Below are 13,814 nucleotides of genomic sequence, written 5' to 3' on the forward strand. Positions count from 1 at the left end.
GGTCTTTCAACAGGATAACACAGCTAAAAACACCCAAAAAGGGCTAAGAGGAAGACATTGCACTATTCTATACTGGCCTTCTATGAGCCCTGATATAAATCCAACTGAGCATCTTTGGAAGGAGCTGAAACATGCTGTCTGGAAAGGACCTCCTTCACACCCAGACAACTAGAGCAGTTTGCTAATGCAGAGTTTGCCACAAAATATTAAGCATGGTTGAAAAGTAAAGTCTGCCTTTCATTTTCATAGAAATCAAATGCTTTACTTTTGTCAGTTTTAATTTATTTCTGTAATCATTGTGGGTTTTTCTTTCATTAAACGAGGGGTACCAAGATTTTTGCCCATATCTGTATACATAAAGTCAAAGAGGTGCAGAGCTCAGAACTGAAGTTTCCTCATGCTCTCCCCATATTGGAACAACTTTACAGCTGTGATTGACACTCATGTATTTAATGACATTACTGGTCAACACTTTTGAACTCTCAACTACAATATTGAAGACAGCTTGATTTCAGCACTGAACTCTCCACCTTAGTGACATTGTATAAGTTACATATCACTTCAAGGCACAATTTTTGAAGGACACTGACTGAGGGTTCCGTTGACCTCCCATGTGTGACATTAAAGGGAACCTGTCACCAGGAGACCCATTTTTAGCACTCCCCCAGTCCCCACAGAGCATAGTACATACTCTGCCAAAGTGTTTTTGTATAAAAAATTGGTTTTACAGAAAAAAAAGATATGTTATATTGTACCTTTCATTAGCATCTGCTGTGTGACTAGGCAGTTACCTAATGGGAGGGTCTGGAAAGGAGCAGCCCCCCCCCACCCTTGGGAAACATGTGACCTTTTCAAATATATGAATAACTCCCCTCACTCAGGATTGGCTATAGAGGAGCAGGGGGCGTCGCTAAGCCAAGTGATGGGTGTTTTCATATATTTGAAAAGGTCACATAGAGATGCTGTTCCCCAAGGGTGGGAGGAAACTGCTCCTTTCCAGACCCTCCCTTTTGGCAACTGCCTAGTCACACAGCAGATGCTAACGAAAGGTACAATATAACATATCTTTTTTTCTGTAAAACCCATTTTTTATACAAAAACACTTTGGCAGCCTATGTACTATGCTTTGTGGGGACTGGGGGAGTGCTAAAAATGGGTCTCCTGGTGACAGGTTCCCTTTAAGGCCTCATTCACATGACTGTCTGGGGGACGTATATCCGGCCACAAAGCGTCCCCATAGACAGCAATGGTGGCCCGCTGCATGGCCCCATTCCAAGCTGTACACAGGGAAAAGATAAAGCATGCTTTATCTTTCCAGTGTGTGGCGCTGTTTTCTAGGGAGAGGGGAGGGGTAAGCAGCGCTTGTCCCTCTTCTTCTCCAGCACGCTGCTGTATGCCCTCCCGGGAATGTACCCTCAATGGTATGAATGAGCCCTCGGCCAAAATCACTCATAAATCAGTGGGTGGAGGAGCGTGCAGACACAAGTTCCCCATGTGAATTAGCTTTGTCAGCATGTGACTAGTTATGTGTGTCAAAGCAGGTTGGCTAACAAGCTAATTTCATTAACTACTCTGACCCACTTCACAGTATTGTTTAGCAATGAATCACATTCCGTTCCACATCCCCTGTCCATACAAAATATAGTACATGTGATTATGTACTGTGCATTATTGCATTCTATATCACATGGGATGCATGAAGTAATAGCACATCACATAAAAAGTTATTGTTTAGTTACAGCTAAAAGCCTTTTGCATGCAAGCTAAGGAACTAAGAAATAGAAGAATTTCACAGAGGATTTGGGGGGTGCAAACTATCAATCTCCTTCATTTTCTAAAGCTCGACAGGAGAAAAATAAAGAAAATGAAAATTACATAATTGAAATTTACACCTGTTATTTGAGGAGATAATTTAAGAAAATTCTTCTTAATACAGCGAGCTAAAATCAGAAATGTGCAGACAAATCCAGAGATCTTCAAGCTAGTATACACTTACCTCCATCAAGGCTGCGTGTTGCTCTTTTACTGGCAGTTCGCTCAAACTGGGGAGCAGGTCGATCTATGAGAGCACTGGCATGTCTTGTTTGAGCTTGTGTGCGCCCGCTGTAACGGAATTTGGATCCCAGGGACAGAAATCTGTGTTTAGGAATGGTCTCGGTAGAGGTTAACCTAAAAGGCCAAATATTATAAATGTAGTATTTAATTAAAGATAGACAGTTTTTTTTGTTTTATTCCCAAAAATAAATATTTGCATAAAGTACGAGTGAGCAAACTGGTAGGCACGTTGCTAATTTTTCAAACATTTTAGAGGGAAGTTGTCATATAGCAAATCTGGCATATCCACAGGGTATGTAATAAATATGCTGTGTGTTTGTAGGTGTCCTCTCTGTGACCACCATCTATTTGGAGAAAGTCATCTCTCTACACTACAAAGATACCAGGATACCAGGTGGACATGTGGTTATGCCTATATTCAGCACTGTATTTATAGAAGGTTAAGTTTGTGTGTTCTCCTATGATCTGCACCAATATCCATAATATTTTTTTGCACCAAAGCAACAAATACTAAGCTGCCAATAAAAAAATTATTATTATTCTTATGTAGAAATATTAGGACGCATGGAAGTATTGTCTGAGTTCTGTAGATTGAGAGCCATGCAGAATAGCGCTGTGTGCTGTGTCTAGGGAAAAGGGAGGCAATAAAAATCACAACTTACCTAAAAAAGGTATGATGTTCAACGCAGACCTTCCAAAGTTTCTTTGCTGCTCGGTAGCTTGGCAACTTGAATCCTATCGTACTTTCATACTGCTCCTGCTGCAAAAGCAAATGGGAATTCTGACCGATTTTATAAAAAATCTCCTTTGGGTACCAAAATATTTAAAGAGATCAAATTAAAAAAATCCCAAGAGCTGTGTATTTATGCACAAATAGAGATGTGTCATATAACAGTGTCATTATATCTCCACATCTGCACCATCTTGGAGGCAATAGCTTGGACATTTATGTTTGGTCATGAACATAAGGTTATTTGTTCTTTTATCCTATTCGGGTCACTGTGTTTGCTTAGTTTACTTGCTGTCGTTTTCAGCCATACATGTCACCATATATTGTGAGTATTTTTTGAAGTCTTGTGTTATTCATCATCTTGCTTTACCAACAGCATAGTTCTCATGTGAGGTTTTGGGGGAGACAGAGGAGTGTTTTTTTTTTTTTTTTTTTTAACTCCCCATCATTTCTTTTGGACATTTTAAGTTTTATTTTTACAGTTGGAATTTCATCTTCTAATAATAAAATATTTGGGATTTTTTTTCTACATGTCACGTCACATGAGGATATACAGATATTTCTAATGTGTTTTTCAGATTTTCACATTGATTACCAATTATTTGTGGTAGTTGTGCTAGCCCTCAACTGTCTAAAAACCAAGGAGTGTGTATTATGACAGCAAACCAAGTAACCGAAAAGCCATGTAACTAGTGAAAACAGGGATTTTTTTATATAACGATTCAATAACAGTTTTACCCCACAGACATCATAACAACCAAGTGTCCTTTCCATACCTCTCCAGGACGAATCTTAATAAAAAAGCTGCTTCGTTTATAGGAAATTTTCAAGACTTTGGGCCATGGGAAACGGTTGATCCTCAGATTGTCTTTAAAGACCATCAGACCACTCGAACAGACTCCCAGTTTTATATCTACTCCCTCCAAGTCCTGTGTAAACATAAGTTTACAGCATTCACAATATATACAATGATTACAATTTCTAAATACTTTTTTTGCTATGAAATCTTAGCATTAAAATGTATTAATCAACAACATAGATCCTACGAGTGTGTTGCTCATTATAAAAGTAACGTACTCAATATGAACAATGGCTATCAGGTGATTGCCTCGGCAAAAGGGGGATAACATGATGTCCCACTGTTGGAACTCAAAGGATAAGCTGTAAACCAGTCAGTATTTCTGTAGCAAACACTGGGCATATCAAGTATTATTTCAATACATGGGCTGATTATGGCAAGATTTGGACATGCAGGGTCCTCCAGGGCAAGAGTTGCCACTCTATGCTCTGCTGGATAATGGACATATAGGAAATCTTCAACTTGCAAACGACCCCTAGTTACAATCCCTCTTCATGTGGCTTCTCTTTTTTTCCTGCAAGGCTTTGTCATCTCAGATTGCAGGCAACTAAGAACGATCTCACCAGCACCATGTTCCAAGATAAAAAAAAAAAAAGGTTTGCAGAAAGAAACACAAGCTGATGCATGAGAAGAAAGAGAAGCCGGTCTATTTTATCCAGTCCAGACTCCTTGACTACTGTCTTGAGATTGAGAAGTGGGATGGCATCTTGTGTCTGCCTGCATGACACTGCTGTATACATATGGATAGTTGTTCACAAGAGTATGACTATTATTCAGTACAGTTTCAGATAGCAGTGGTTCCATTTCTTCAAACACAGCCGCTTTAGTCTCCAGTCCACCTGCAAGCCTGCTACCTGTGATCGCTGGTAACTAAGACGCTTGTGCTGTTAAGATTGCACAAGTGATTACCTACAATTTCTGATAGCAGAACATACCTTGGCTTGGTGAATATCCACACCATACATGGTCAGCTTTTTGGCATTTTCAAGAAACTCCAAATCAGCTTGGGCTGGAGTCATTGATCTGATGAATATAATGTAAAAATAATTAACATCCAACTCCAATAAAAGTGAAGATTAAAAAAAAGCTTGTGAATAGAGCATGTACTATTTAAGAAAAAAAGGTTTTCCCATCCTGCAGTATGGGGCATCCTATCATATGACTTCTTACAAGCCATTTAAAAACAGCATTAAAAGATGGGTTTCTCGGTAGAGCTAAATGTTCCCGAATATAGAAGGACGTCATTGTAATCCTGTTACTGACCTGCATAACAGGGTGCTGGTGGTGGATTGTGGGCCTAAATCCTCAGGATAGGTCCATAAAAAGGTAAATACAGGCAGTCCCCGGGTTACATACAAGATAGGGTTTGTAGGTTTGTTCTTAAATTGAATTTGTATGAAAGTCGGAACTGTATATTTTATCATTGTCACCCCAGACAGAACTTTTTTGGTCTCTGTGACAATTGGATTTTAAAAATGTTGGATTGTCATTAGAACCAGGATTAACACTAAAGCTTCATTACAGACACATGTGATAATTGTTACAGCTGTTTATTATAGCCTAGGACAGTGGTGGCGAACCTATGGCACTGGTGCCAGAGGCGGCACTTGGAGCCCTCTGCGTGGGCACCCAGGCCATCACCCCAGAATGAAATTCACCAGACAGGACTCAAAGAATCTTCCTGGAGAATCTTCCTACAATGATAGATGAATTTGCCCTCCTCCATTTAACTGTGTTGGTGTCCTTAGGAGGCTGAACAATTGAAAATTGTCAAAAAAAAAGGAGAAAAAAAATGACTTAACTGGCACTTTGCAATAAATAAGTGGCTTTTAGTTGAAGTTTGGGCACTCAGGCTCTAAATGGTTAGCCATCACTGGCCTAGGACTAAAGTACAAATAAATAACCAATATCCAGAGGTCAGTTTGTAACTATGGGTCGTATGTAAGTCGAGTGTTCTTAAGTAGGGGACCGCCTGTAATATCTATCTGTATGGTGTAGTGTCATTAGAAGCAATCTGTTTGATTGTCAACAGACAACAGCATTTTTCTTTAATAAAATACATTATGAAGTTTCTCACTCGCACTAATGAAAGATTAAAAAAGGTGCTGCTGAAAATGTAGGCCTCACTGGATCTGTAACATAAGATTTCATAGCATATACAGTGCAGAGGTGACACATATGTACAGGAGCCTTAGGTGACCCAAAAACCTACATAATAGGAAACCAAATACTAAAAACTTCAAGTTATATTAATATCCCAGTCTGTTCAGATCTCTCAATTTACTCCAGAGCCTTTGGATAGCACATAAATTGTTTTTAAAGACTTTATTTTTAACAACATACAAAAACAACATCCAGCTCAGGGAAGTACACAGTACGATCACAAGTATCAGCAGTAATATAATTAGAACGTCCTAGGATAAGTACATCTTCGATGAAGCAATTAGATAGCAAGAATAATCCCGATATATTAGGAACCTCTACCCCAGTGGGCAGAGAACACACATTCACTCAGCCACATACACAACACAAGTATGGGGAGCTTAGGAGGTTTTCAATTTAGTAAAATCACTTTCCTACCGTAGAAAATTAGTAAACGCAAAAGGAGCCCTGTCAAATTTAGTCTGAAGAACATCCCTAACTAGGCCCAAAAGACACACCTGAGGGGAGCAGACCGCAGGGAGGCCCAGATGCTCATTAATGTAGAAATTAATATCCATGCAATAGTCCTGAACAGATGGGCACATACCACATAATACAAAGGCAGGCAAGACTAGACAACCTTGGCACACACAACAAGTATAAGAAATTTCCATTAATGAAATATATTTTGTAATAAAGTAAAATTTCAATGGTAAAGTAAATTCTTCCATGCTGCACATTTACCTGTAGGACTTGTGAAGTTCTGCCACTTTGGCCTCAAGATCCTTGGTCTGGTTGGGACTTAGTTTGAACTCACTGACATAATCTGTGCCGTGAAGATCTTCATCATAGTCTCCCACTTCAGACTGAACAGTGTAGGAACCCAAAAGGGCAAGGGTTGCAAAGGAGCATGGCAGGCGGCCACTGAGGATGTCCTGACGCAGTTGTAGGCACAGGTAATATCTACAGAAGTGCAAAAACCTAGGTCAGAAACTACTACAGTACATATGAAATATCTGCACAAAGGCATCATATTACTCTGAATGAGCAATTTTAACTCACAAATGCATGAGTATACAAATTGATACTCTGAAGCTGCCCACATATCCTTAACCCATTCACGACTGCCATTAGGCTATATAAGACCTATTTGCACATGCCCCATGCAGAAAGGATGTTTTATAAACATCTTGACAGTGACCATCTTCAAACTGTCATATCTCCTTATCCCTGGCACACAGAAACAGAATTTTATGTCATTTTAAACAAAGAATCTCCCCTTTGATATGATGTATGGATTGTGTATAGACTACTACTACTACTACTACTACTACTACTCCACCACCAAGCTACCCATGTGATTTATAAAAATTATTCATTTCAAAGTTAAACATTTTCTGCTTTTCAGGCAGATAGTCATAGCACCCAAGTAACTTTATAACTAACATTTCCCAAATGTCTACTTTATATCGCCATGGCTTTTTATGCATCCTCTCTCTTTTCTGGGTTGTTAGGAGGTTCAGAATTGTGGAAGCAATTTTTCTCATTTTTATGAGAGGCACCTGCTCAGGTTTAAGTGACTTTCAAAAGCTTAAATAGAAGTAAATCCCTCTAAATCATTCCATTTTAGAAACTACCCCCCCCTCAATGTGAAAAAAACAACAACTTTAAGAACTGTGTTAACCCTTTAGATGCTTCACAGGGGTTAAAACAAAAGGGATGTGTAATTTACAAGCTGTAATTGTTTTTTAGACAATACATTAATTTTGGCCAAAAATTATACTGTCACAAAGTATTAAATGATGAAAATCTCCACAAAGTTTGATACCCAATTTCTCCCGAGTATGAGGATGTGTTCACCGTACGGGTACAACAACAATTTAGTTTTATTGTGCGGGTTGTTACAGACGTTGTGATATCCAATATGTTGTGCTTTTGGGGGCAATTTTCTTATTTGATTATTGCACGGAGACTTCAGGGGACTGTTATTCTTTTTTTAATAATTTTTTTATTGCACTTTTTTTTTTACGGTTTTGTAATGTCCCAGGTTGGGACATGAACAAATGATCATTTGTTGATCATTTATTTTAAAAAATTAAAGAAGCGTTAAAATAAATAAACAAACAAATGCTGCAAAATGTTGGAGGTGGTAATAGGTTCACCACCTTTAACAGTGCTGAGTTATTTTAGTGTTAACATTAAACTGTAAAAGGCGAAGATACAGGACAGGAGTTATTACCTCGTGATATCTTCTGTTAGCTGAGCAGGGTCTGGTGGATAAAATTTTACATTAAAGGTGAAATCCCATGGTGCTCCTGTAAAAAAATAATGATAAGTTTAAGAGCAAAAACTTCTGAGGTAAAACTGTTGCCCTTGGAAACCAATCACAGCTCAGCTTTAAAGGGGTTGTGTCACCATAGCAAATGGTTGTAATTGGGTCCAATGCATTGTGACAAGTACTTTCACCATTTACACTTATTACAAAATCTGCAGGCTTACTGAGATAACTCCTTTTGTTCTGGTTGCTGGCGCCCCCCGGTGGTAGCTGTGTCCCGTCCTGAGCTACAGCTGATCTGGCTGAGTCTGCGCACAAACATTCCCCCAGCTGCTCTGCACTACAGATCACTCCACTGGCTCACAGCTCCTCTCCACACTGAGAGATCAGCTGACACACTGCAGCCAATAGGAGGTGAGACAGGGGGCAGAGAGCTCAGCTGTCTACACCAGTGAATGAGGTGATTTCCACTGCTCCACAGTTGCTTCCAGCATCAGATACAAGGTAACTGCAGCCAGACATGACTATCTGCTGCACAGAGGAGTCCTCCCCTAACATGGATCATAGCAATGTAGCAGCCCTCTCCTCCCTCCACCATTAGTCAGGTCACACAGGAGGCTGCAGAGATAACACAAGGAACCGGCTGAGCTCTGACCTCTCCTGATGCAGTCCTCCTCCTGTACTCTCCACCATTCACTGTCCCTCCATGCTACCCTGCTCTCCAGCAAAGGAGCCCCTGTCCCTGACTTAGCAGGGAAGTAGCATGTGAGAAGCTGTCACCTATTTATCTATCCAAGTCCTGTTATCTATCACTTGTCATCTTTCTATCCATCTCATATCTATCTGTCTCATAAATATCTATCTAGTGATTTAGTTGCAATTCCTTACAAAATACACAGAAAGAGATGCAATTAACGGCCCCAAAGTAACATACAAAAATACAAAAAAGTTTGTTAGTAAAAGTCATAAAAACAACTAAAAAGGTCCATGTTATTGCACCTAATTTTGTACAATCAATGCATACAAGAAGAGCAAAACAATGTATTCTCACAGCATCATGGTCATCAGGCGGACAGTAAAGTGTAAATATGTCGGAGGTCTAGAAAAATGCAGGGACGGCAAACTCCATGCGTATCCTCACTTCGAAGTGACTTCCTCAGGGGTAAGTGGCACTTTGGAGTGACGATACACGTGGGGTTTGCCTCCCCTGCACCCACCTAGACTTCCGCCATGTATGTCAACCTGACCGACCATGATGCTGTGAGAATACATAGTACGTGTGCAGTGTCCTGTGTAGTGTGCAGGGGGCGCCAGATTCAGGATTTTTGGTGCACGTTCTTCATGAATCTGGTGCCCCCTGCACTGCTTTGGCAGACGGCACCAACTTTTTTTGGTGCACTTTTAACATGGGGTGTATGACACATTTCTATTGGACTTCTATTGGATCAGTAATGCAGGGACTATTTGAGCACAGCAGGTGGAAGGAGACTCTGAAGGCTGAGCGCTCTGTAGCGCTGAGGTGTGGAATAACTGCCGCTGTCAGTGCCGTGCATGTGCCTGGCTAGGCCCCTCCCACATTTGCTTCTGTGTGGAGCAGAATAGAGGCTGAACAAGCATCATAATAACAAATAGAAAGGTATCTTTAATTCCAGGTAACCATTACAAATATATTTTTGAAATATTTTAACCTCTTTGACAGCTTTTTGCAGTCAATTGTTTCGTGGCATAACCCCTTTAATTTTATAGACAGCTGTGGGCAACTAGCAGAGTTCTGCTCTAATAGATTACTGATAAATCACCCCCTATATATAGAGTATATACCTGCCAGTGACCGTTGAAAGAGTGATCACCATTTGTTGTACGTTTATAGGCCCCATGCACACGTACATTTTGGGTCCATGGTCAGATCCCACAGACCAAACACAGTCTAGAGGACTGGAGTCCTTGCATCATTCAAACTGTCTCTTGGCCAATTTTCAGCGCAGGCACTGTAACTGTAAGGCATGCTGAAGAGGAGAGGCGAGCGCTGCCACGGCTCAGAACGGTAAGCACTCGTTGTGCCCGAGCCCAGGCGCCATAGACCCCTATGGGGTACGTATATATACAGCCGCAAATTTGCGGTCGAATATACGTCCATCATACATTCATGTGAATGTACCCTAAAACTTGGGCCCCTTTCACATGGATGTTGCACTGCGTTTTTTGGCCATACCTCCCCATGGAGAGGTGAGCAGCGCTCATCTCCAACATGCGGCCGTATGCTTGTTTGGGCTATGGCTATGACCACACGTCCATGTGAAAGAGGCCTTTCAATGTGCTGGGTCCATGGGTTCTGACCAGGACATTGGTCTGTTTCCATGGAAGGAGCAAATTCATCTGCAGGTAGACTTCATTCACAGTTCCTGCCTTTCCTTCCAGCTAAAGCCTGCATCACTTTACAGAATTTTTCAATATAATTATCGAAAACTAACTGCAAAGGTAACCTTGAGGGGAACATAAGAGATATGGAAGACCCACTATGGTTTTGGTTTCCAAATACTAATGCAAAAACACTGAACAGCAAACGGTCATGTGAAACAGACCTTCATATGAACCTAGAAGGCCAATACAAGAATTTCTTGTTAAATTGGACAACAAACTGAACCCTGGTTTTAACCCCAAAGGTGGCTTTGTTTTATATCGCTCTTATAGTTTCTGTACGGTTTTGATTATACGTAATGTAAAACTCTCTTTAAATTATGAAGAGCTCCCTTAAAACCCCTGTCACGTTTTCACATTGATGTACATGCAAGACACAGAATTGTCATACGCATGATAGAATGACAGAATGATAAATGCAGGTTAAAACTAATAGATATGTCAAACAACCTGACAGATTATTAATAACTAGGCACACTGCGTTTTAACAAAACTACCAAAAATGGTATAAAATGTAAGAAAAAAATATAATACATAGATACCGTATATCTATATATTGTTTATAATCATGTATAAGCCAAGTTTTTCAGGACAAAAAAAATGTGCTGAAAAACCCCATCTCAGCTTATAAACGTGTGTTTATAAAAATAAACTTACATACTCACCTTCCAGCACTCCCGATTCTCTGCGAGGCTCCCCTTCTTTCTTCTCACTCCAGTCTTCTCCATGCGCTCTGCTGGCAGTGCACACTGACGTCATCAGCATAGACACAGCCACATCATAGTGTGCAACGGCCGGAATAGTGCATGGATGCGTCTCTGCCCGTTGTTACACGCAGAGAGAAGACAAAAGAGCTGTAGGGAGCAACAGGGAGCGGCGTGGAGCATCGGAAGGGGAGTATGGAATTGTTTTTTTTTTTTTATACGTCGAGAGGCTGCAGGGGGCACCAAAAATTAGGGACCTCGACTTTTACTAGAGTATATATGGTATGTAAATATATATTATATAATATTTTTTTTTTAATACACACACACACACACACACCGGTATATATACTTATAATTATCTGGCCAATGCATTGCCGTTTACTTTACAGTGTTTGTGAATAAGTTGTCTTTTTTTTGGCTTGCAGTATTCAGAATCCCAGCTGCAACAGTCAGTTTGCCAAGTGATCCGAAATTTGTCACAAGTAGTTTAGTGCTAATCCACAACAAACTCATCACGTCAGACTACAAAAAATCTCCTGGCACGGATGTCTTATAGAAATAACACACTAAAATTATTTGCAAACAGTGTGTAGTCCACTAGGTGTCACCATAATCTTCAAGCAGACACTTAGCTATAAGAATATGTTTGGATTCATCAAGTCCCATGGAGGCAGTGGATACTAAAGATGGTGGGAAGAAATACAACTACTAACAATACGAACTTGTATGAGCAGAGAATGGATATTTACTTGACAGTTAAAACTTATTTTAAATGTTTGTTATAAAAAAGATGTGGAAACTAAGTGGAAATTGCAAAAAATGATCTATTCCCAAATGTCCTACAAAATCAAATCAATAGATTTAGAAGAAAACCATCTTATGTGTAATTTTGAAGATTGTTTCTTAAGCATCGATCTCTATGTATAATACTGTTAAAAAAGACAAAACAAGAAATATAAATAAAACAGTACATGTAAATGCTTCGTCTTCGAACCCCAATGCAAGTGAAAAAGAAAAAAAAAACACTTTTCTAATTGATAAATTTAGAATTTCATGTTATATTATGAAGCTTTGAGCATACCGTACATGTGGGAAATTAGTGGTTTATGTGAAATAAAAGCACTATTAGACATGTCAATGCAATCCAAGTTTGCAACATAGCTATTAATGTACCTAGTAATGGTATGCTCACTTGGTGGTAAAATCTGTAAATATTGTGTCAAAATCCAGGCTTTCATATATGGTTTCCTACATAAATTACCCATATTCATAGTGGCATCCAGTTAGATTCTTTTAAAAATACAAGACATGTCACATTCAAAAACTCAATTGAATCCCGTTAATATTTATGTGGCATTTGCGTTACATTTGTGTTCATGCGTTTTACTTGTGTTTATGTTGCATTTGTGTTTACATGCATTTGCCTGGCGCTAATGCTTACGTGGCATTTTTCTGTTACATTTGTACGTGGAGTTCGTGTTGCATTTATGTACCCATTGTGTTTACATGGCGTTTGCGATGTGTTTACACTTACATGACGTTTACACAGCAATCACAGTGTTTAAAATAATGTGGCATTTGTGTTACATCTGCGTTATGTGGCTTTTGAATTGCATTTGCATTTATGTTACATTTTAGTGGCGATTGCATTTACATGGCTTAGGTGTGGCTTTTTTTGTTTACGCTTACACAGGAATTAACACTGCGTTTGCATTTATATTGCACTTGCATCAATTTTACTTTTACATTTTCATTGCATTTGCATCACGTTTCCATGGCATTAACATTGCACTTAAATTGCATGTGTTTACAATTTGTTTGCATTTACAGCACGCACGTTTCCATTTCGTTTGCACATAGAAAAATGGAATTTTACAAATTGCGATTCGAATGGGATGCAAACACAATGTTAACAGAATATTAGCAGAATATCAATACAATGTATGAACACAGCCTCTAGATGAGCAGAGAGAGATCATACACCGTCTGTCACTGATTGGACAGTCTGTGAGAAGATTTGCATAACATACGCCTCCAGCCCCTACAGCAGTGGTGGCGAACCTATGGCACTGGTGCCAGAGATGGCACTCGGAGTCCTCTCTGTGGGCACACGGGCTGTCTCCAAGGCACACAGAGTTTGCCAGACATGGAATCTTCCTGCAGTCTTAGGCAGTCCAAGTACAGGCAGTCCCTGGGTTACATACAAGATAGGGTCTGTAGGTTTGTTCTTAAGTTGAGTTTGTATGTAAGTCGGAACTGTATATTTTATCATTGTAATCCCAGCCAGAACTTTTTTGGTCTCTGTGACAATTGGATTTTAAAAAATGTTGGGTTGTCATAAGAACCAGGATTAATAATAAAGCTTCATTACAGACACCTATATAACCGTTTCACCTGTTTATTGTAGGCTAGGACTAAACTACAATAAATTACCAATATCCAGAGGTCCGTTTGCAATTAGGGGTTGTATGTAAGTTGAGTGTTCTTAAGTAGGGGACCTGTAGTGCCCTGCTATTGTAAAGTGACCCATCCTGTGCTGCTTGGTCCTGTCCAAAGAGTGAAAATGTGTGGACAGGGTTGGATTGGAGCTCCAAAATTCTGGTAGAAATAAGTTTGTTACAGCCCAAA

At 39.7% G+C, this 13,814-nt stretch overlaps 1 protein-coding gene across 12 annotated transcripts in view; it reads right to left on the reverse strand.

Annotated features, from left to right (window-relative positions):
* The window catches only part of LOC140118694 (protein 4.1-like), a 105,570-nt gene that overhangs the window by 37,525 nt on the left and 54,231 nt on the right, over window positions 1-13,814 (reverse strand). For all 12 annotated transcript variants that reach the window (XM_072136909.1, XM_072136903.1, XM_072136910.1 and 9 more), the window contains exons 6-11: window positions 8,026-8,101; window positions 6,531-6,749; window positions 4,580-4,667; window positions 3,562-3,714; window positions 2,718-2,815; window positions 1,997-2,169 (exon numbers count right to left, since the gene is read on the reverse strand). In XM_072136909.1, coding sequence (XP_071993010.1) covers window positions 1,997-2,169; window positions 2,718-2,815; window positions 3,562-3,714; window positions 4,580-4,667; window positions 6,531-6,749; window positions 8,026-8,101 — 807 coding nt within the window. The remainder of the gene's footprint in view (window positions 1-1,996; window positions 2,170-2,717; window positions 2,816-3,561; window positions 3,715-4,579; window positions 4,668-6,530; window positions 6,750-8,025; window positions 8,102-13,814) is intronic.

This window comes from Engystomops pustulosus, chromosome 2 (assembly GCF_040894005.1).
Source record: "Engystomops pustulosus chromosome 2, aEngPut4.maternal, whole genome shotgun sequence".
Classification (NCBI taxonomy): Eukaryota; Metazoa; Chordata; class Amphibia; order Anura; family Leptodactylidae; genus Engystomops; species Engystomops pustulosus.